Source organism: Pichia membranifaciens (assembly GCF_001661235.1).
Source record: "Pichia membranifaciens NRRL Y-2026 unplaced genomic scaffold PICMEscaffold_2, whole genome shotgun sequence".
In the NCBI taxonomy this organism is placed as follows: domain Eukaryota; kingdom Fungi; phylum Ascomycota; class Pichiomycetes; order Pichiales; family Pichiaceae; genus Pichia; species Pichia membranifaciens.
The window spans coordinates 2453577-2475383 of record NW_017566983.1 but is presented as its reverse complement, the minus strand read 5'-3'; the positions used below and the strand labels follow the sequence as shown (position 1 = coordinate 2475383).

At 42.1% G+C, this 21807-nt stretch overlaps 8 protein-coding genes and 1 non-coding gene across 9 annotated transcripts; 5 read left to right on the top strand and 4 right to left on the bottom strand.

Moving 5' to 3' along the window:
• Positions 1-113: 113 nt before the first annotated feature.
• Positions 114-2591, bottom strand: PICMEDRAFT_58484 (hypothetical protein; the record flags this gene model as incomplete). Its single annotated transcript, XM_019163303.1, has 1 exon — positions 114-2591. One exon carries the CDS (start codon positions 2589-2591, stop codon positions 114-116), a length of 2478 nt encoding a protein of 825 aa, XP_019019319.1.
• A 209-nt stretch (positions 2592-2800) lies between these two features.
• On the bottom strand, positions 2801-7014 carry PICMEDRAFT_16017 (hypothetical protein). The gene is made up of 2 exons (XM_019161059.1): positions 6942-7014; positions 2801-6757 (listed from the first exon to the last, which is right to left on the bottom strand). Coding segments are annotated over exons 1-2 (3834 nt in total). The 5' UTR covers positions 6943-7014; the 3' UTR covers positions 2801-2924.
• A 218-nt stretch (positions 7015-7232) lies between these two features.
• On the top strand, positions 7233-10145 carry PICMEDRAFT_16015 (hypothetical protein). The gene has a single exon (XM_019161058.1). It carries the CDS (start codon positions 7292-7294, stop codon positions 10028-10030), a length of 2739 nt encoding a protein of 912 aa, XP_019019317.1. The 5' UTR covers positions 7233-7291; the 3' UTR covers positions 10031-10145.
• Positions 10131-11257, top strand: PICMEDRAFT_16014 (hypothetical protein). Its single transcript, XM_019161057.1, has one exon. It carries the CDS (start codon positions 10337-10339, stop codon positions 11021-11023), a length of 687 nt encoding a protein of 228 aa, XP_019019316.1. The 5' UTR covers positions 10131-10336; the 3' UTR covers positions 11024-11257.
• A 54-nt stretch (positions 11258-11311) lies between these two features.
• PICMEDRAFT_t54 lies at positions 11312-11383 on the bottom strand. Its single transcript has one exon. It is a non-coding gene; the product is annotated as a tRNA-Pro (tRNA).
• Positions 11384-11701: 318 nt separating this feature from the next.
• On the top strand, positions 11702-13595 carry PICMEDRAFT_16013 (hypothetical protein). The gene has a single exon (XM_019161056.1). The coding sequence runs from the start codon at positions 12159-12161 to the stop codon at positions 13368-13370; it is 1212 nt and encodes a 403-aa protein (XP_019019315.1). The 5' UTR covers positions 11702-12158; the 3' UTR covers positions 13371-13595.
• A 214-nt stretch (positions 13596-13809) lies between these two features.
• On the top strand, positions 13810-16029 carry PICMEDRAFT_58479 (hypothetical protein; the record flags this gene model as incomplete). The annotated part of the gene is made up of 1 exon (XM_019163302.1): positions 13810-16029. The coding sequence occupies one exon, from the start codon at positions 13810-13812 to the stop codon at positions 16027-16029; it is 2220 nt and encodes a 739-aa protein (XP_019019314.1).
• Positions 16030-16288: 259 nt separating this feature from the next.
• PICMEDRAFT_16010 (hypothetical protein) lies at positions 16289-18887 on the top strand. The gene has a single exon (XM_019161055.1). It carries the CDS (start codon positions 16345-16347, stop codon positions 18673-18675), a length of 2331 nt encoding a protein of 776 aa, XP_019019313.1. The 5' UTR covers positions 16289-16344; the 3' UTR covers positions 18676-18887.
• PICMEDRAFT_32350 (hypothetical protein) lies at positions 18785-21739 on the bottom strand (the record flags this gene model as incomplete). The annotated part of the gene is made up of 2 exons (XM_019162761.1): positions 18785-20221; positions 20309-21739. 2 exons carry the CDS (start codon positions 21737-21739, stop codon positions 18785-18787), a joined length of 2868 nt encoding a protein of 955 aa, XP_019019312.1.
• Between the last annotated feature and the right edge of the window lie 68 nt (positions 21740-21807).

Sequence of the window (21807 nt, the reverse complement as noted above, 5' to 3'; positions counted from 1 at the left end):
AAACCAAAACCTTACCCCTGATCAAACAGCTTTCAAATGACCTACCAAAGCTTGTGAATGAAACATTTAAATTAATTATATAGAAAAGTAATATAGGAATGATATATTATCTGCTATCTGCTGGATTCTCTCGTGAAAAACTCATCGATGCCTTTAAAGACTAGCCCTAGTCCTTCATCGTCAAAAAAGGAAGCAGCAATATCATCATATTGGGAAGACGGTATCATACTATTGGATAAAAGTACATTATTATCCCATTGATCTCCGGTAAGAGTATTTTGCGGTTTGCTGGGACTTTCGCGTTGATTAGAGTTCCGCAATGTTGAATCATTTTCTTTAGGTAAATCGTTTTCAGTTAGATTGCCACCTAAAATTTGTTGGACAGGAAATAAATCAGCTGAAGTTCCCTTTTGGAGCTGCCCAGCTAGTATTCTCTTCGTGAGGGTTTTCAATTTATCAAAGTATTGGTAAATCTCAAAACCTTTTTCTGAATGGTATTTGATATAAGAATACAAGAAATATATCCCGATAAGAAAGAATTTCGTTTTCATGAAAAATGTGTAATCTGAAAGTATCATTGGAATTTGCATTACCCTCTCGTATATTCCGGTTATGAAAGAAACAATCCGTTCAGGTTGAGAGGCTACACACACTGAATTCAAAAATTTCTGATTTTTCGATGGATTGAAATTGAATAGAGCATTTTCCAACTCCGTGTTTTTAAATATAGGTGGATCTGAAAACTTATCGTCATCGGTCAAGACGGGTTTTGAAGAGTTATTACTTGTTGATCGGCTTGCTGCAGACTCACTCTCTTCGGTTACTATCAAATCAATAAAAAATAACGATTGTAGTCCAATCCAAGTAGAGAAAACTTCTCTGTTATAAAGCCAGAATTTGTAGTGAAAGCTGCTATGAGATATAGCCAATATAGTGTTCATCACAACAAAAAATAAAATTTTGATCTTGGTAGTGCACTCATCTTTTATTCCTTCTATAATTTTTTGGTTCCTTGGCTCATTTAAGACTTCTTGAGAAAACTCCCTACTTAAGTTTGAATTGTGCAATAGACGACAAACTTGATACAATAAAGTTGACAAAAGATTCAACAGCTGCAATTTGAGATAAAAGAGTTTCCACTTTTCTTCATTTTGTTCAACCTGGTGATAATCGTCAAGCGGTTCAAGCGTTGATATTAGTTTAGTTACTTTCGACAAGCCAGCAAGTAACTCTCGTAATGTGCATTTTCTTTCGGTCAAAAAAAGAAGAGATATTTCTCTACTTGTGGTGACAAAAGCACTGAAGTAATCAGAATTCTGATTCGGCAGCATATAATATCCGTTGTGGTACCTATCGTCAATATATGGGGCTGCGGACATACCTACAAAATAGGAGGCATCTAATACTAAAAGGTAGTTCCATAGTGTTTTAAGAGACTCCACAGGAATTTCCTTGGCAAAAATGACGTCGTTTACATCATTAGAGTCAGCGGTGCTGTAGTGGTCCATGAAAACAACCTTATCTAGATTCATGCTAAAACCCATTTCGATGCACATGTTTACTGCCGTTTGGAACATTGGATATGAGTTATGAGATACCACACCGGCGCTAAGTGCATTTCCGTATATCATCAAAGACAACCTTAGATTCAAGATCGTATACACCGCAAATATCGAGCATTTCCTTCTGTAGTTGGAAGTGTTTAGTAGCTTCACCGATAAATCATTAAACTCATCGTCTTTCAGGGATAAAGAAAAGTTGAAAATCGAAGGGTTATTCTTGGTGAATATATTCGTTAGCTCGACCAAAGATGTGATGAGGGCAATGTATGCATATTCAAAATTTTTCACCGGGCGTTTGAATGCAATTCCTTCTCTTTTCATAATAAAGTAGTGATGAAAGATCAACTGTACAACTCCCATCGGGATATAGGAGCCGAAAAGAACCTTGTTTAGATCTGTTTGAAAGTACCCTAGTCTTTCCAAGACGGCGTAATAGTTGTTACAGACTAGCTTTTCAACTAATAAGTTCAACCCCTCAACGCTGTTCGCCGTGTTGCTATCATTGAATTGAATTTCGTGAAGCTGGAAGTTTCCTTTAAAGTTCCTCGATTTCCACGTTTTTTTTTCGTTCTTCAAGATCTCCCTAAATGACATCAAGAAATTGTACGACAAGAATGGTTCCGGCTTGGAATATACCGAGCATATTTGCATACCTCTGAGAGTTCTCGAGGGCTTCCTATTGACCGAATAAGATGTTTGTAGGTTGAAACTGATGTCCATTATTGAATTTTTCCCGCTGATCGGGGAATCGTGGAGAAGTTGCTGAGCAGGTTCGGGGAGCCCAAATACATGAAATTTTGTCTCATTCACGTCAAAGTTTGCGAAATCCTTTTCCACGATCTTGATGTCGTTCTTCTCGTTTCTTTTCACTTCATAGTCGTAATTACACGTGCGAATAGCAGACGATTTGATGCAGTTGGAACATGGTTTCTGACGATCGCACTTGATTTTCTTTTCTTTGCACGAGGAACATACCAATGATGCCCTTTTCCTTTGTTTCTTTAACTTAGAAACATGAGCACTCGACATTAGGCCTTGCCTCTGTCTGATATGTGCAGACGGTAAGAATTGTGGTTGGAGCCGCAAAAGAAAGAGAGATGCTTAATCTATCACAATCTTTATGCTGTCGGTTTGCTTTTTCGTTAAAACCGAGAACGCAGAGGTGAGCTTCTCGCTTTTTCGGCGATACGGAGATAACGCTTAAAAGTCCGCTATTTCCGTAAATTTGAAGCAACTTCGTCGATTATATAGGTTTGTAGTTTGTGGAGGATAATAGTAACGGGCTTTGTAGATAGAACATATATACGCATGTACACACACTCAACTAAACACACAGCATATATGCTTGTTATCTCAGTGTTGTCACAGATAATTTGGCATATCCTCCGCAGTGGATGGTTTTGAACTAAAATTCCGAGACATGTCAACATATTCTGTGTCCGGTTCGTAGTCATAATTGCCCGGATTGTACACGGATGCGATGTTAGATGGGTCATTTTTATCATCGACATACCTGTCCGATGGGTATCTTGTTGTAGCGTCCTTTCTCTGCAGCTCAAATTCCCTCCAGGTCATTTGCTTGATTTGCGAGCCGTCGAACTCACCTTCACGATCGCCGTGAGATCCTTTATCTCCTCCCGTAGTTTTTCTCGTATCACCCCAACTAAAATCGTCAAATTTCCAATATGCATAAGTAGGCAGCACAAAATTCCATATAGGCAAAGAGAACAAGTATATGATCATCCAGCCGACGTACATCAAGTTGGAAACCGTAACAATGATCAAAAGGGCCGGAAGACCGAAGATAATTGCCATAAGCACTAAGGACATCACTGGCGTTGGCTTGGAAACAATCGCAATGATGATAATGTACAAGGTGAAAGTAATGGATGCTGGTAAAACAAGAGTACCGATCAATTGAATAATAATGATGAATTGCATGGAGAGACAGAAAGCACCACACAAATCTTTAACAAGGGCCAATTCCATTAGGTTATGAACGGTCGAATTGATCCAACGACGACGCTGCGACAGTAAGACCTGGAATTTGTCGGGAACAACAGTCTTACATGCGGCCTTAGGAACAAAAACCTGCTTTCTTCTTGGGAAAGCTCTAAGCATCAATGAGGTGAGATATCTATCTTCACCTAAAAGTAATAAGTTTTTCTTGTGTAAACTGTCCAAAACATTATCGGAGTATTTTTCAACGATATCTGAGTTTGCTAAAATTGGCACCCAGACATTGGTACTCTTTGGTGACTTGATACGGTACATGCAGAAACAACCCGGTAAGCACGTCACACTCCCAAAAACTGACTCAAATGCTTTTGATTGATGATGAGAAATGTAGTACTCAAAAACTTGAATTGCCGTGACCCATGATTGTGCCTTATTCGAAATCTTGGTTTCCCCACATAGACCCATTATCTCAGGGTCTTTAACAAATTCCGCGGCCATATGAGTTAAAGAATCAGGATACACAAGAGTATCTGCATCAACCATCAAAACGGTTTCGTACATAGTTGCCATCAAACCTGTAATTTGCCATATAGCTTTCAGCATTTCGTATTGTAAAGGAGTCATACGTTCATTAAAAGTAACACTTTGAAGGAAAGACATCAAGATAATTTGAGAATCACGCTTACCTCTATTACCAGGTTTGGCAGAAGTCATTTCTTCAGGGGTGCCACACTTGACGACCAATAAAACAGGGATTTTCTGTTGTTTTTCAATAGGAACAGTGGAATCATTGTATTTATAAAATCCGGCGTAAACCTTAGCCATATTATGTCTTTTGGAACCATGGGCAACTGAAACATAAGAAAATGGCTGGACTTGATCTTTTGGAACAACTAGATCTGTCATCATATCCAAGCAAATTTCAGGTGTCGATTTATCATTACCTGCACCTGTAATTAAACCATCACAAATAACGACAATCAATTTATGGGAGTTAGGATAGTCTGTTGTGGCAATGGAATCAATTGTTGTTCTGATTCCGTCTTCATCTTCAGAATAACAGGTAACTAAACACATGGTATGGATCAATGGATATCCAAATGGCTCCCAATTGACAGGGGGCTGTGGAATTACATCTGTGGAGATGATATCAGGATCTAAAGTTTCAATTTCTTCATCTTCAAACGGATCATTTTTCTTAAAAGGGTTCAACGTTAGGTTACTAGTGCTTAGCATTGAAGAACGAGACATACTTCTACCTTTTTTCTTCCCAGCATTTGCCATCATATAAGCCTCGGTTGTCATTGTAATATACTGTGGTTTGTAATCATCCCTTTTCTCCCTTTCAATTACAATATCTTTGTCACCATCTCCAATGAAATCATTTATATCCCCACCCCAAGAAAGGCGGAAGGTTTTGTTGAACTTGCTGTGATAGTCTGCTCTTCTTTTCTTTGGAACATCTGCTAAAGGTGCTGAACTGTAAGGGTCATCGACCCAGTTGTCGATTTGGTTATTTCTCTCATTCATCTCCTTGATAGAACTATATGAAACACCTTGATGTGGCGCAACAAACCACTTGAAATAGCATGCCACCACAAATTGAACTATGACGATTGATAAGACGAAAACTAGGGAAACATACAAAACGATTGTTGAAGCGATACATCCCACCGTGGAGACATCTACGACTCCTATTTTGGCGATTTCTATCAGACAATCGGCGGCTTGTCTCTGATGAGGTTCGGTCAAAAGTAATGAGATGTCGTAACCTTTCATGGTTTTATCGTTTTTGATATCGTCAAATAATTGAGGGTATGTCAATTCATCTGCAAATAGCCAGTTCAGCAAGTCCATATCAATGACATTACCGTTGTAAACAATCAAATCTCTAGTACTATTTGCGATGGCTTCCCAGGTGTAGTACAAATCTCCTTCTACCTTCAAGCCATAAAATGTTTTTCTTGCGTAGGAAGACGTATGACATGCGTAACCGTTATAGTGATCAAAGGTGAAATTTGGTGTGGATGAACCATCCAATTCCATGATCTTACAAGGCATGTACCATGCCATTTCTTCACCTTGGAAGGGAATCGTGCTATCCTGCTTTGGTTTGATCAAGCCTTTACAGTTCCCATTGACGTTTTGGAATAAGAGACTCCCATCTTTACCGCCAGCATTGATTGGAGGATATAAGACGTTTGTGTCTGCATCGATGCCTTCTGCAGCAGGATGAGAAGATGATGATAGATCATAAGCTCTACCATTGATTACCATATAACTTGAAGATAAATCTTGGGGCTTCAATCTTGCGGTCAAGTTAGTGCATGTCGCTCTGGTGAACCCGAAAGTTAAGAACCCAATGATGCAACCAATAACCAAAATGATACTGATCAATCCCATCTTTTCTCTCCAAGCGTACTGTCTATCTTTTGTTTTCAAACCAAACAAACTCATCAAAGGCCCCGGGGCCCAGAATGTGAGCACGTAGCAGTAGAGTTTCCAGTATGGAAATCCATGCTTATCTTCTTCCAACTCCATTCTTTTCGGAGGGATGGCGGTGTAGTAGTTTTCATTCGAGAGTGGGGTTTTTTCATCATTGTCGTGGTCAAGGCCCGTCACGTTGTACTCATTAGGTAGTGGTTGCCCATGTGGGTCATGATCATCATACTCGTCGTTTAAATGAAATATTTCTCTAGGCTGGTTTGGAGTGGGGTTTGCGGGTGTTTCGTATTCAGTCACTCTTTCGATTGTGGTATCTTTTCCCGCTTTGCTGTCATTTCCCTCATCTTCCTCTCCCAGCACAAATGGGTTTGGGTTTTCTGGGATATCATCGTGGTGATACGCGTACGCCTCAGGTGAGTTTCTGTGATGCATATGGTTTGAGGATGAGAACTGTGACATGTTTTGCATGGGGATGTCCTCATTGCCGGCCCCGAAGCGGTCATTGTTGTAGTTATCCGAGCCGAAATTATTGCTGTTGTTATTGTAGTAGATGTTGCTGCTGTTGGTGTTGTCTTGGTATGCGGAAAGTCTTGCCGAATTTGAGTTGGAAATGGTGTTCTTGCTGTACCTGGAATTTCGAAACGAGGTCTGGTACGAGTTAGGTCTGGCACGGTCCCTGCGAACCAAGGATCTCTTTCGTGTGAAGTTCCCCGACTCTGTGTCCACCGAGTCAAAAGTGGACCCGGAGGACTCTCCAGACTGCTCCAGCATATCTTTGTACGGATGCGCCACTGCAAAAGTTGGGAGATAGCCAGAGGCTGCATGTTAGTACTTGTTCTTTAAGGCCACAATCGCCAAAAGGATCATGGATCACTCTTCTTCTTCTGTTTCGTCTTCATTCTCCTCTCTGTTCTGCCCCTTTCCAGTAAAACACCCTTGAAAAAATCCTATCCTGCTCCTGACTTGTTTACTTACTGTCTTTGTCGTTCTCCTGGCGCTCTTGTCCCCCTCTCTTGCTCTTTGCAGGCCCTCCTGGAGCCAGCGATGGAGGCTCTGATGCCGTGATGTGTCTCTTTCCTTAGAGGGTGGAAACCAAAACAGAGACACCGCACAGAGAAAAAGAAGGTCTCCCCCAGAAGAGAAAATTTCCCCTTTCGGCTCGAATTGCGTCCGGTTTGGTTTCCAAATTTGCCGCGTTGCCAGACAAGCCAGTCTCGTGTCAGGGAGTTAGGAAAGGAGGAAGGAAGAAGGAGGAGGAAGAAAGAGGAGCTTGATAGAACAGACAGTAGAAGCAGCCTAGACAACAGACAAACAGAATCAAGAAGATGTCTGACAGAAGAAGCCCAAGGAAAAGATTGCACCGCCATGACGCAGCCTCGGACAGCAACAGTTCGGACGAGGAGGTGGAGTACCAGTCGACAGGACCAGTGTCGCAAGACGACGCACACCGTAGCGGGCGGCGCAACCCGCTAGACTCGTCTCCGCCAGCATCAGATATTCCGGACCTGGCGTCGTCACCGAACGCCAAACTGTTTGACAACGACGACGATGAGAACGAGGAGTCGGTTCACAACGAGGTTGAAGACGACCTGCGGGACTTGGACGACGAAATGGAGGAGGCCACGGGCCGAGACCTTATTGGCGACGATATGATGGACGACTACAGAGAGCGTCCGGGTGAGGACGCTTACGAGGGGTTGGACATCGACGACGACGTGGTGGATGATATGGACATTGGTCAGCGGAGACAGGTGGACAGGCTCCTCAACCTCCGGGACGACTACTCCAGAAGGCAGAACTTGGACTTAGACGAGGACGACCAGGAGATGCGTGGCTCGCAGTCAGAGGACGAGTTTGGATTGCCCACACAGAGAACGAGAAGACGGTTCGAGGAGGACTTCAACAACGAGGACCTTGCTGCGAACGAGATCGCCTATGCACAGTTGATCGACGTCAAGGCGCCTTCGGTTCTTGAGTGGATCTGCCAGCCCCAGGTGACCAGAACCATTGCTCGGGAGTTCAAGTCGTTTCTCTTGGAGTTTGTCGATGACAAAGGTCGGTCTGTGTACGGGCCGAAGATCAGAGAGATGGGAGAGTCGAACAGCGAGTCGTTGGAGGTCTCGTACTCCCATTTGTTGAACTCCAAAGCCATTTTGGCGGATTTCCTCAGACAGTGCCCGGAAGAGATGCTGAAGATCTTTGACGTTGTTGCCATGGAGGCCACGGAGATCCATTACTCGGATTACACTCAGATTCATTCCGAGATCCACGTCAGAATAACAGACTATTACGAGATGCTGAACTTGCGAGACTTGAGACAGAACCACTTGAACAACCTTGTCAAGATTAGAGGTGTTGTCACAAGAAGAACAGGAATCTTCCCCCAACTCAAGTACATCAAGTTTGACTGTCCTCAGTGTAAGACAGTGCTTGGTCCCTACTTCCAGGACTCGAATCAGGAAATCAAGATTAGATACTGCTCCAACTGTGAGTACCGAGGGAAAATGCCAATCAATTCGGAGCAGACGGTGTACAGAAACTACCAAAGAATCACTGTACAGGAGTCCCCAGGCTCGATGCCCGCCGGTCGTCTACCCCGTCACAAGGAAGCAATTTTGCTCTGGGACTTGGTCGATGTGGCCAAACCCGGCGAGGAAGTTGAGCTTACGGGGATATACAAAAACTCGTACGACGGTATCTTAAACGCCAAGAACGGTTTTCCTGTTTTCGCCACCGTCATTGAGACAAATTCGATCAAGCGTCGGGAAGGTGGCAGTGACGATACAGACTCTTCTTCGGCCTACCAGATCTCTTTAGAAGATGAAAAGACATTCAGAAGTATGTCGAACCAGCCGGATATCATTGAAAAAATTATCTCCTCCATGGCCCCTTCGATTTATGGTCACAAGTACATCAAGACTGCCGTTGCTTGCGCGTTATTCGGAGGTGTTCCAAAGGACGTCAATGGGAAGCATTCGATCAGAGGAGATATCAATGTTTTATTGTTGGGTGACCCTGGTACTGCAAAGTCCCAGATCTTGAAGTATGTCGAGAAAACCGCATACCGTGCTGTTTTTTCAACGGGTCAGGGTGCATCTGCTGTTGGTTTGACTGCCTCTGTTCGTAAAGACCCGGTCACCAAAGAATGGACCTTGGAGGGCGGGGCCTTAGTCTTGGCCGACAAGGGTGTCTGCATGATTGACGAGTTTGACAAGATGAATGACCAGGATCGTACCTCCATCCACGAAGCCATGGAGCAGCAGTCTATCTCTATCTCCAAGGCAGGTATCGTGACGACTCTACAGGCAAGATGCTCGGTCATTGCGGCTGCAAACCCTATCGGAGGTAGGTACAACAGTACCGTCGATCTACAAAGAAACGTCAACTTGACTGAACCTATTCTTTCGAGATTTGACGTCATCTGTGTCGTGAGAGATTTATGTAACCCCGAGAACGACGAGAGGTTGGCCACGTTCGTGGTCGACTCGCACATGAGATCGTATCCTGACGATGGGGACGAGGATGATTTAGATGAGGGTTCCGATGCAGAAAATATTAAGGAAGACGGCGAGTCTGACGACGAGATGAACGAAGAGATGATGCGTGAAAGACGAAAGAAAAGACAGGAGAAGATCAAACGAGCAAAGGAGAGTGAGATTTCACCAATTCCACAGGACGTGCTCGTGAAATATCTCTATTACGCCCGGAGCCGCATCCAGCCCAAACTCAATCAGATGGACATGGACAAGGTCTCCCGGGTTTACTCCGACCTCAGAAAGGAGTCCAACACCACAGGCTCTTTCCCGATCACCGTGAGACATTTAGAGTCGATCTTGAGAATTGCGGAGTCCTTTGCAAAGATGAGACTCAGTCCGTACGTCTCCAGCAGCGACTTGGACCGTGCCATCAAAGTCGTTGTGGACAGCTTTATCGGTGCCCAGAAGATCAGCATCAGAAGACAGTTGCAGAGAAGCTTCATGAAGTACACCTTGCCGCACCGGTCGCAGCGGGGCAGCGGCCGAAACGCAGGCCCGACGCCTGCCCCCGCCACCGCTGCAGCATGATCCATGTCTGTATCCGTCGTCGACATATATACCCCCGTCCCCTCTTTTGTATCATTCCTTCCTTGTGTGTATACTCCCGCTTTTATTTAATTCCGATCCTCTGGTCTTCTCCGAAGCGGACCCTCGGGAGAAACGCCGAACAGGCGCATCTCTGTCTTCGTCTCCTGCGGCGAGCTGCAATTACGCTGGCGGCGGAGGCGCCAGGAGAGGAAGATGATCTGGGGGCAGTAGGTCTGCCATGAAGAGAAGAGAGGGGAGCAGAAAGCAAGAACAAGCCTGGTGCTGCCGCTTCGACACACGTCACAGATGGTATCTCTTACAGAAGTCCCTACGCCGGTCACTCCCGAGGCAATTTTCTACTTCATCCCCAATCTCATTGGATATGGACGGGTGATAACCTTGATTCTGTCGTTTTTCACGATGGCCCACCACCCTCTCATCACAATGGGCTTTCTTTACAGTGCGTCGTGCTTGCTTGACGCCTTCGACGGGTACTACGCCAGGAAGTTCAACCAGTCGACGCAATTCGGCGCCGTGTTGGACATGGTGACGGACAGATGCTCCACCTGTTCGTTGATTGTCTTTTTGGGCGTCTTGTACCCGGACTACTTCATTGCGTGGCAGGCGTTGATCTCCTTGGACCTTGCCTCCCACTACGTCCACATGTACGCCCAGATCGTGAGCGGCTCGACCAGCCACAAGAAGATGAGAGAGGGCGCCAATTGGTTGTTGAAGCTCTACTACGAGAACCGGGTCTTTTTGTTCCTCGTGTGTGCCCTCAACGAGACATTCTACATTGCGCTCTACCTGCACCACTTTGACTTCCTGTACGTTCCTGGAACAAGCGTCAGTTTGGCGTACTGGCTCACGCTGCTCTGTTCGCCCGTCTGGTTCTTCAAGCAGATCTGCAACGTCATCCAGCTGGTGAACGCGTGCCAGATGCTCGCACAGCTCGATGCGCAGAACATGAATGCTGCAAGAAAGGCCAACTGAAAGCCCTAAGGCCTTGCTGCTTCCGCCTTCCCTTTCATTTTCCCTACCATTCCTAGTCTTCAGTCCTGAAAAACACGTACACGCCGCAAACGCTGTGTACCATCATCCTTCTCGTATGGTCCTGTATGGAAGAAAACATCTATATAGATATCAGTATCTACGTACCTGTCTATGTATGTATATCAGAGTATAACACATGAATAAATCCTTCATTTCAATCCATTTGGTGCAACAAGAACCAGAAGGACTGGGCAACTTGGAAAAAAAAATAGCTTTTCAAAAAGAAACGGGGTCAACTGGGAATTGAACCCAGGGCCTCCTGCTCCCAAAGCAGGAATCATACCACTAGACCATTAACCCTGTAACTGGAAAACAATTCTTCTCGCTTGTATACACTGCCTTTTTGTCACGTGAACTCTTACGTAACCACCTTGTTTTCTGTTTTCTTTATAGATCTTTCAATCCATTGCGTCCTTTACAATCTTTTTGCTTGAAACATATATCTCTTTGCGCACAACAAGGGACCCTGTCATATCCTTTCCGGGCCGACCGGCTCGCCACCATTTCCGGACTCGGCGATAGCGCTTGCTCCTTTTCTCTCCGCAGAGCTGCTCGCTTGCCACTGCCACCGCCATGCAGAGGGAGGGGTTCGCATAGTAACTGAGACGGGGTGTCTGCCTGGACGGGAGGATGGACGGGAGGATGAACGGAAAGGGGGCCGCTGGTGGCCGGTGAAGTTTTGGATTCGGTACGTCAGCCTCCAGCGCAGACTTGTATGTGAGCAATTGGGGTTTCTGTAGAAGTACTCCAGCACCGCACCGCATCGCACCGCATAGCACAGTCCACCCTGGCGCCCCCTCCTGCCCTTCCCGTCCAGTGCCAGCACCGTTGTTTCCGACAGCATTAATAATCCGGGATTCCTTTCAACCCCCGTGTCTACGTGCCGACACACATCGTCGATACCAAGGTCAATCCCACCGTGCAGACACATAGTGCAGCTGGGTTCTTGCATCCTGGACGCAGAAAAACCACTCTGGCCCTTCCCTCCCCAACAGGCGGCCTGCATCTGAGGAAGCTGAAGCTCGGAGCTCGAGAAGCACTGGCATAGATCGAAACAACACAGCCACAGCAAAACATGGCCGACGAAGGCAACAGCAGCTGCAACGCCAGCGGCGAGGAACACCATACACCCCACGATGAGACCTGCGAAATACCGAAAACACACCAGATCTCTAACGACATTGCAGTCCACGCGGTGCCTGTGAGTGAACCGCTTTCGGCACACACACAGGACCTCCTGTCGTTCAGGTTGAGAATGAGTCCGAACGAAATCACGTCGGCGTCGGGTGCGTTGGCAGGGTTCTTGTCTGGCCTGGTGGTGTGCCCCTTGGACGTTGCGAAAACTAGATTCCAAGCGCAGGGAGCATATCTGCGAAGCAACTCCAGCAACAGCAACATCACCCCGAAGTACAAAGGTGCGTTCCAGTCGATGCGCTTGATATGGCACGAGGAAGGTGTCCGAGGCTTGTACAGAGGTGTCGTGCCGATCACATTGGGCTACTTCCCAACATGGATGATCTACTTCTCCTGCTACGAACACTTCAAAAAGTTCTACACGAACCTTACCCACGACGAGAACATCAGCTACTTTGCCAGTGCAATTTCGTCCGGTGCAATCTCCTCCACCGCAACGAACCCGATCTGGGTGGTGAAAACTAGATTGATGCTGCAGATGGACAATGGAAAGACAATATACGATACCTTTTTGGAAAACGACATCAAAAACAACAAAATAGACCCCAACACAGCTAAAACCGCCACCATACCGAAAAAGGGGGACTGGTACACAGGCACTTTTGACGCATTCAGGAAAATGTACAAACATGAAGGTATTGGAGTTTTCTATAAAGGTCTACTTCCTTCATATTTCGGATTGTGCCATGTGGCGATCCAATTCCCCTTGTACGAGAATTTCAAGAAGATGTTTAAGATTGACAGCGACAAAAGCGAAAACGTCTTGGAATCCCCTTCGCTATCCAAGAAGGCTGCAAATTTCGTCAAGTTCATTCTTGCCTCCTCGCTTTCCAAAATGATTGCGAGCGGGATAACATATCCACACGAGCTAGTCAGAACCAGACTACAATTGTTCTCGAACAGCAACCAGATCCTGAATGAGTCCCAAGTGAGCGGTTTGATTAGGGTGATCAAGACAATCATCAAAAATGAGGGTTTTAGCGGCTTCTACAGTGGGTTCGTTATAAATTTGGCCAGAACCGTTCCAGCAAGTGCTGTTACCATGGTTTCGTTTGAATATTTTAGGGAATATTTTCAACGTTTCGGATACTAATTTCGGCAACTTCCACTCATTCATTCACTTCCACATATCCACCTCAAACTATGTTCATATCCAGTCATACCTATCTTTATATATTTGTTATTTATTATGTATTATGATTTGTTTCCTTCTTCCTTCCTCTTGTTCAATTTTTACATTGTTCTTGTTTTCTCACTTCCTCCTGTTCACTCTCTTTTCAAATACTATTTTAGACACACATTCTCAACATTACAACCTCTCATTTCACCGCTGACATTGTATTAAACACATGTTCCAATCATGCTCCTCGAGCGCGTAGAAAAAAGACGAACTTTGCCGCGTGTCAAACGACACCCAGACCCCGGTGTTCACAATAACAAACCTTCTGCTACTCATGGGGAGAGAAGCTTGTAGGAGAACAGCCCGTGCCCGCTTCTCCATCCCTCTACATTATCCGTGTAATGCACCAGCAATGCCGCAGATGAAACATATACTACTGGTATGCTGGATACTTTTAGGCTTCAATATCGGTATTTCACAGGCCGTGGCTAAGCCGTCCACTGGTGAAGATGATTTGCATTCACGAGTGCCTCCCCCATTGACCGCAACAGATTTTGACAAGGTTTTGGAAGAAGGGTTCCACGTGGTTGAATTCTTTTCACCTTATTGTCCACACTGTACACAGCTGTTCCCAACTTGGGTTGAGTTCTACGAATACAACCAAAATATGAACGGAAAGAACAGTAAAGACAAAAGTAATTCGTTTCAAATTCACCAGGTTGACTGCGTAGCCAGCGGAGACTTGTGTGAACGTGAGGGAATTCAATTCTACCCTATGATCAGATTTTACGGTGCCGGTTCAAAGCTGTTGGGTTCCATGACCACCAATCCAAAAGACCTTGACACGATGAACGAGTTTGCCAACGAGCAAATTATTGTTTGGTCCGAAAGCGAGGATGATGATGACATGGATGCCTCAGCTCTTATTCCAGGAACGCCTCTTTATAATCAGAATAAAATGATTAAGGCAGGAGAGTTGCTCAAGATCATTGAAGGGGAAAATACAGTGCCTAAATTGATTTCGTTTTGGCCCACCAGTGAAAGTGAACTGAATAACCAGAATTTTCAAAATGATTATAACCAAAACAAGATTTTCTCGTACTATCCCAATTTACATCCATTCCGAAACTTATGGAACCTATCAATGAAAAAGTTGAAAAATTTCATCAACGAAGATAAACTTGAATTCAATTTTTTCAACTGTAAATCTAACCCTGAGATTTGCGAGACTTTAGGTTTCAAATCGTTGACTGAAAGCAGAATCAGTCCTAATTTATCGCCCCAAGTTATTTTATACTTACCAAAGACTACAGGTGGCAACGCGATTTCCTACAAGCTAAAGATTAACGAATTCCACAATTTGAATACAGCAGTCAAGTCATTGACACATTGGACACAAAGAACATTGATCAACTCTGAACTTGAAGATATGAAGTTTCAAGATATACAAGACTTTATAGGATCCTCTACAAAGCTAAGCAGAAAGGGTTCAATTGGTGAAATAACCGATTACTCCAAAGTGGCTTTCGTTCAAGTCAATGATCCCGAATCTGAAGTTCCGGAAGATGATGCTATACTTAGTCGTCTAATTCAACCTATTGCCGATCTTAAGTCCGATGTATACTTGTTCAGAACCACGGACAAGGATGCTGTAATGAAGTTTTTGAGAGATCAGGAAGAACAAATGGCCAACAAATATATTCATTTAGGTGTACAGGATACTGCGATGAATTTCGATGAGAAGATGTTTTTATCCAGAACTCACACTACATTTCCCATGATGATTTGTATCAAATCAGGATCATTGTATTCTCCTGTCTTCACAAGTTTCATGTCGAAACACATCAGAGACTACAATAAGGTCTTGACTTTCATAAAGAGAAACTACATGCCTACAATCAATCATTTGACTATCGACTCCAAGGATCAAATATTTCCTCCAACCCTCAATGAAAGAATAAACTCCAGAACTGAAAAAGTTCTAATCACTCTTACTGACTTTCAGCCGAAGCAATATTTTGATGTAGAATTTTTTATGTCATTTGTCTTCCACAAATTCACTTTCTTAAATAATAGAGACAAATTCAACAGAATAGACGAAAAGAGATCGATGAAGTATGACAAAGTTGGCGAACTGAGAGCAAACAAAGCCGACTCAGATGATATCATTGATGCCTTGAGAGAAAAGGTTGATATCTCTTACACAACAACAGATAACCAGCTTTATCCAGTATACCTCGACACCAAGAAGCTGCCTGAGATTATATCCGCTATGAAATGGTCCAAACTTGATTCTTCTCGTTACACCACTGGAGATGTGATTCTTATCGATAGATTCAATGGCCGGTATTGGGACGAGGATGATTCAGGACACAAATTGACCATAGAAGATCCACAACAGACAGTAGGCCTACTTGAAAAAGTCAGCTACAAGAAACTCAAGGGAAAGAGCTTGAAACATCTATCCCTTTTTGCCAAAGTTCCACTTTATTCCTTTATTGCTATTCTCATCTTCATGACATATCGTGCAGTTAGAGTGTATTTACAGAAGAGGACAGTTTACATAGAAAAGATGAAGGGATTGGGTATATTAGGCGTATGTCCGGAATTGGAGGAATCCAAGTTTGACTAAGGCTCACGCAGAGTTCTTATGCACTAGATTATCCTTAATCCAGGAAATATGAATAACTGGCGCTGTGCTTGCAACATTGGGTATGCAACCACTAACATCTGTAAATCTCAGTATTTAAAAATAAGTCTGTGTTCACGTGACCCGTAACATAATAATTTTGTTTTTCATGGTTTAATTTTTAGTATTTTTTTCATTTCTTGTATTTCCATTCAATGCTAACCTTTTTACCTTGATTCGAAAGAGTCAACCTGAAGCCAAATAAAGGTATTTTGCTACTGGTAGTGACGATAGCTTAGCTCATAACCAAGTCAGTAGATGAGCTTTTACCTTCTCCGTTCCAGGGGGCTGGTATGCTCCAGAGTGCTACAGGCTAGAAGCCTTGCTACTATAGTTCAAGATGAGAATAAAATAATCTACAATAATGACATAAAGGATCTGATAAAGAAGTCGTTCACGAACTTCAAGAACAAAATCAAGCTTAACAACGTCAACAAATTCAGCTACGATGTGCTAAAGCAAAAATACGACACAGAATTTTTGAAAGTAAACATGAACACCCTTTTGAGGAAAGTCTCCGACGTGGAAACGAAAGTTTTAACGCTATCAAATGAGCATATTAAGTTTGAAGAGTTGAAAAGAACACTCCCGTCAATAATGCCATCTTTCATAATACCCCAAACATTTACTCTTTACAACACTGCTGCTTATTTGTTGTCCGAGGATTCAGACTTAAACCAAGTCCCAGTCAAGATTAAAGATGCCGACTCAATATCGAAATCTGAAAAAGTTGACTATATCATGGACTTACTTGTTGAGAAACTGATGTATATGAAATTCAAACCTTACTACTTGCAAAATGTTTTCAATGACAGAAGTAATAATCAAAACTACAATCAGAATCTTACGATAAACATTATGGACGTTGATAATCCCTGCGAATGGTTTCCCCAAGCCAGGAAAATCAAACGTAAATTCATCATGCACGTTGGGCCCACAAACAGTGGTAAAACGTATAACGCATTGAAAAGATTGGAAAACTGCTCAAAGGGCTATTTTGCAGGACCTTTGAGATTACTCGCTAGGGAAGTGTACGAAAAATTTCAGGAGAGGGGTGTTAGATGTAATCTTGTTACAGGTGAGGAAGTCGTGGTTGATATTGATGAAAATGGAAATAGGGCAGGCTTAACTTCAGGTACAATTGAAATGCTTTCATTGAGTGACACATATGATGTTATTGTCGTTGACGAAATTCAAATGATTGGGGACGAATTCAGAGGATCTGCATGGACAAACGCCATTTTGGGGGCAAAAGCAAAAGAGATTCATTTATGTGGTGAAAAAAGTGCTATCCCTCTGATTGAAAAGCTAGTTAAAATGACCGGTGATGATTTGGTTATCAATGAATATAACAGATTAGGTAAACTAGTGGTCGATGAAGATCCTGTCAGCATTCATGATCTTAAAAGAGGTGATTGCATCGTCTGTTTCAGCAAGCCTGTCATCTTGGATATGAAAGCACATGTTGAAAAACAAACAGGGTTGAAGTGTGCCGTGATCTATGGCGCGTTACCACCTGAAACTAGAGCACAAGAAGCACAAAGGTTCAATAATGGCGAGTACGATGTTGTCGTTGCTTCAGATGCTATTGGTATGGGGCTGAATCTTAAAATCAACAGAGTCATCTTTACGACTACTCAAAAGTACAATGGTAAGACAAATATAACATTGTCCGATTCCAATATCAAACAAATTGGCGGACGTGCCGGTAGATTTGGTGTTGGAGAGGGTGAAGGTCATATTACCGCTATTTCTAAGGATGAGTTACATGTCATTAAAAGGGCGATTGATGCCCCAGTGACATTTTTGAAAAAAGCAGCACTTTGGCCACCTGATGGAATGTGGGTTAGATACTATTCCATGTTTACAGAGGAAACAGATTTGAACACCATGTATCGTAAGTTTGAAACTGATCTATCGAAGCATTTTAGGAAAACAAAACACATTGAGAGAGACTTTGTTCTTCAATCCCTAGATGACAGAAAAGCCGTGGGAAAGTTTTTCGAAAAAGAACATCTTACCAAAAAGTTTTATATTCAAGATCAACTTAAATGCATTGCTTGCCCAACCACAATTACTGGAGCCCCAACCAGAGCACTGAAACTAGTCACTGATGATTTATTCAAACAGTTCATGCAAACAATCATCAACAGAAGTAGGAAGTCTATTTTTGATTTTGAGTCCATGCCTTTTTATGTCACAACCAGTGATGATATTAAGGACAAACCAGTTTTACAAAATTCAAAGGCCTACACACATGGATCTGAGAACTCAGAAGTAGAGCCCGTCCCATCAAATTTGAAGGGTGAGATTATTGATAGAATAAAAAAAGCTGAAGTCAAAGAATTCCAGACCTTAAGAACTCCTGTAAATAAAATAGTTCCGGTTGAAGAGCGTTTGATGAAATTAGAGCAATTTCATAGAGCAACGGGAACATATATGTGGTTGGCTTATAGATTTCCACAATGCTTCACCGATCTCCAATCTGCCACTAAGTTAAGGGAATTGATTGAATATAGGATCTCTGAGATGTTGAGTAACTTAAGAGCTTCTAACAAGTTGAATAAGAAAAGGTTCAAAACATTCTGATCCTTATTCTTGATCCCCATCCTACCTTGTACATAAATATATTCTTTATATTAAATCCTAATGAGCGAAAATTTTGTGCACATTTACCTAAAACAGTACACACATTACTCTATATATTCCAGCCATCTCTTTCCATATCCCCCGATTTAATAAATGGTTCGTCAAGCTCGTTTATCTTCATATCCGAACACAAGCAACAGGACCTTGAAAGTAGGTGATCGATTTCTAGCTTCAAATCTTCTATAACAGAAGCGTTTTTATTGTTCATCAATATTTTCTTCTGTATTTTATAGATTGAATTTTTAGCTTTGTAATCATTAGATTCCAAAATATTCTTCACCATACAATCCTGGTGGAATGCATGGGAACACGGAAACACGATAAACTTCCTAATAGCCAATATTTTATGACATAATTGACATGACTCAAAGGGTTCAATAATTTGAAAGTTTGTACTTTGGAAATCTTTGATTTTTTGATTTATCTTGTCTGATTCATTCAAAGTGTTATCCATCTCAACTGCAGCCTTGTTCATCTCTAGAGATAGCTTTTTTAGTGACTCAATTAGAGATTCTTTGAAGTTATCAATGACTATGAATTCTGGGAAAAGAGGTAATAAGTCCTTAATCGCCAATGCATCACATTTCTCAGTCAAAAACCGTAGTAAAATATAAACAGGATCCTCATTTTCTTCTTCAGCAGTTGGCACACGATCATCGTAAAACATGTTTTGGTGCTGTTTAATGTACTCTTTATTTACCACTACCTTGGATATAAGTTTCTCGCTTATCTTCAGCCATAGCTCTTTCCTCTGATATTCATCTTTTTCATTAGGTTTATCAGCAACCAAAATTGCAGCATCTATCAAATCGTTATCGAGTGCAAGATCAACAGCTTCCTCATCTTTGCCCAAAATAGAGTAAATAAATATTGCTGACTGAATTTTGTGAAATTTGAAACTAAGCCTTAAAATATAGTCGTAATCGAAAAAGGTTTCACCTTTCTCAAATTTCCTGAACTTTTTTTTCCTAAACGATTGGTAGCTCTCTAGCTGTTTGAGTATTAAGTTTTCATTGTGTGTGTTAGGATAAGTTATTAAAATTGAGAAAAACGTATTATGCACAATTCTGTTAGAAACATTTTTTTCATAAATCAAAAACTTCAAAAATCGTAATGACTGATTGTGCTCAGGGCTGATTTGTTGAGGGAATGCCACGGTCTTGTTGTACGTCAGTAGTGAAGGTATTAGCTTTAGTTCGCTCAAATCGTCGATTAAACGCACCCAGGTATCAATAGTTTTGACTGGGTGATTCACCAATAAAACTGTTGCACATTTATATACAAGTTCAGGGTCTTGCTGAGATGCCAAAACATTTAGCGATTCGTTCCACATTTGCAGGGTTATGTAATACTTTAAAACAAACTGAAAATCATTGATCAGTTTGGCAAAATGCAAGAGATCTTCCTTTCTATTGTGTACAATTATAATCTGATAGATTGTCTCTTTGTCAAAAGAACTGAGGTTTTCGGAAAAAAAGGTATACAACTCTTTTCTCAAACTGTCTGACTTAAAAGAGACCTCACCATTATTATTACTTCCATTGAGGGTCCCATTAGTTTTAACTTCATCAACTATTGTGTTTTTTTTATGGCTATGTAAAATTTTAGTTTCAAGTGTATTTAGCTGTTCAATAAAGATTTCCACAATCCAACTAGTAAGAATTTTTTTTTGACTTTTCATGCTATTTGGCAAACATCTAAGCTTAACGGTCAAATAATACCTTAATATTGCTTTATCAGGTAAATCAAAGAGTTTCAAAGCAACTTTATCAAATGATTCATCGGTTTGGGCTAAGAGTTTTACCGCTTCTTTATAATTATGCTCTTCAAGAAAATAATAACCTTTCTTTTTCAATATGTAGTTTTTTCTTCTACGAGTTTCAGCAGATTTATCATCAGGTAAAAGAGATAATGCATCGTCAAACATATGTTTTTGTATCATTGTGGTGAATATTCCAGAGGTTTTGAAATTCACGATTAACTCGTACAAATGGCGGTCAGAATAAAGCCAAAAAGTTCTTGCTAGTCGATCAAAAGAAATGCCTTGCATTTTCTGGTCAAGGTAGGACAAAGATATTGACTTCAAATGTTTCAGATTAAGCTGGTTATATATCTCCAAATGGTTATTAGCTGAAAGTACCAGAATAAAGTATCCGGTCAAGATAAATGTGTTTATTCTCAGATGTTCTAAAACGATAGATGAGGGGTTGAACGACTTTTGATTTTTTATGTCTGCTTCCGCTATGTGTATTTTTGAGCCGTTGGAACTCGATTCACTATATGCAAGATACTTCATATCATTTGAGATATTTGATATACCACCGTGCTTAATTATCAGAGGCTCTATCTTCGCCAAGCTTTGAAAAACAGAAACATTACTTGTGGGCTCCAAGGGTACTTTCACCTTCAGATTCAAAATGCTGTTTTCAGTGGTAAATAAATTTATGGAGTACGAGGCAATTCCACTTTCATGAGAAGTTGCAGTATTCAATATATGAGTTATGCAATATTTGTTTTTCAGTATGGTTTTTAAGAATACCTCTTTGTTTGAGCTTATAGCGTATTCCAACAACAAGCTATTAGAGGTCGATAAAAGAATGTGTCCTGTAGTATCTTTGCCAACACACTCTTCAAAGAAACTGATCGAGGTGATGTTCAAATTTTTTAGCTTATTCAAAACATGATAAGTAGCCGAAGAGTTATTAATGTAGTAGTATTCATTCTTCGTGCTTTGCAGTATTAAGTGATGTCCGTGACTATCAATCCACGCATCCCTCAGCTGATTTTCTTTACCTAATGGCAATTGAATATCAATCACCACTTCAGGATCGTCCAAGTTAATTATGTGAACAACCCCCGTTTTCAATACTAGATTAACGTGGTTGTTTCTCACTAGCAATTTGCAGATTTCAGATTCTAGCTGGAACTGAAGCTGTACCTCTTCAAAGTCAAAAGCCGACTCATTCTTAGCGTTCACCTCCACGGTATCCAATTGTAGTGGCATTGTGAACCAATAATGCTGGCAAGCCGAAGTCACTTATGATCCCTCTTCTGTAGTGCTTACAATCAGCT

Bases quoted from the DNA above. Each gene is read 5' to 3' on its own strand.
- PICMEDRAFT_16015 (XM_019161058.1), top strand. From the start codon at position 7,292: ATGTCTGACAGAAGAAGCCCAAGGAAAAGATTGCACCGCCATGACGCA.
- PICMEDRAFT_16010 (XM_019161055.1), top strand. From the start codon at position 16,345: ATGAGCTTTTACCTTCTCCGTTCCAGGGGGCTGGTATGCTCCAGAGTG.
- PICMEDRAFT_16013 (XM_019161056.1), top strand. From the start codon at position 12,159: ATGGCCGACGAAGGCAACAGCAGCTGCAACGCCAGCGGCGAGGAACAC.
- PICMEDRAFT_16014 (XM_019161057.1), top strand. From the start codon at position 10,337: ATGGTATCTCTTACAGAAGTCCCTACGCCGGTCACTCCCGAGGCAATT.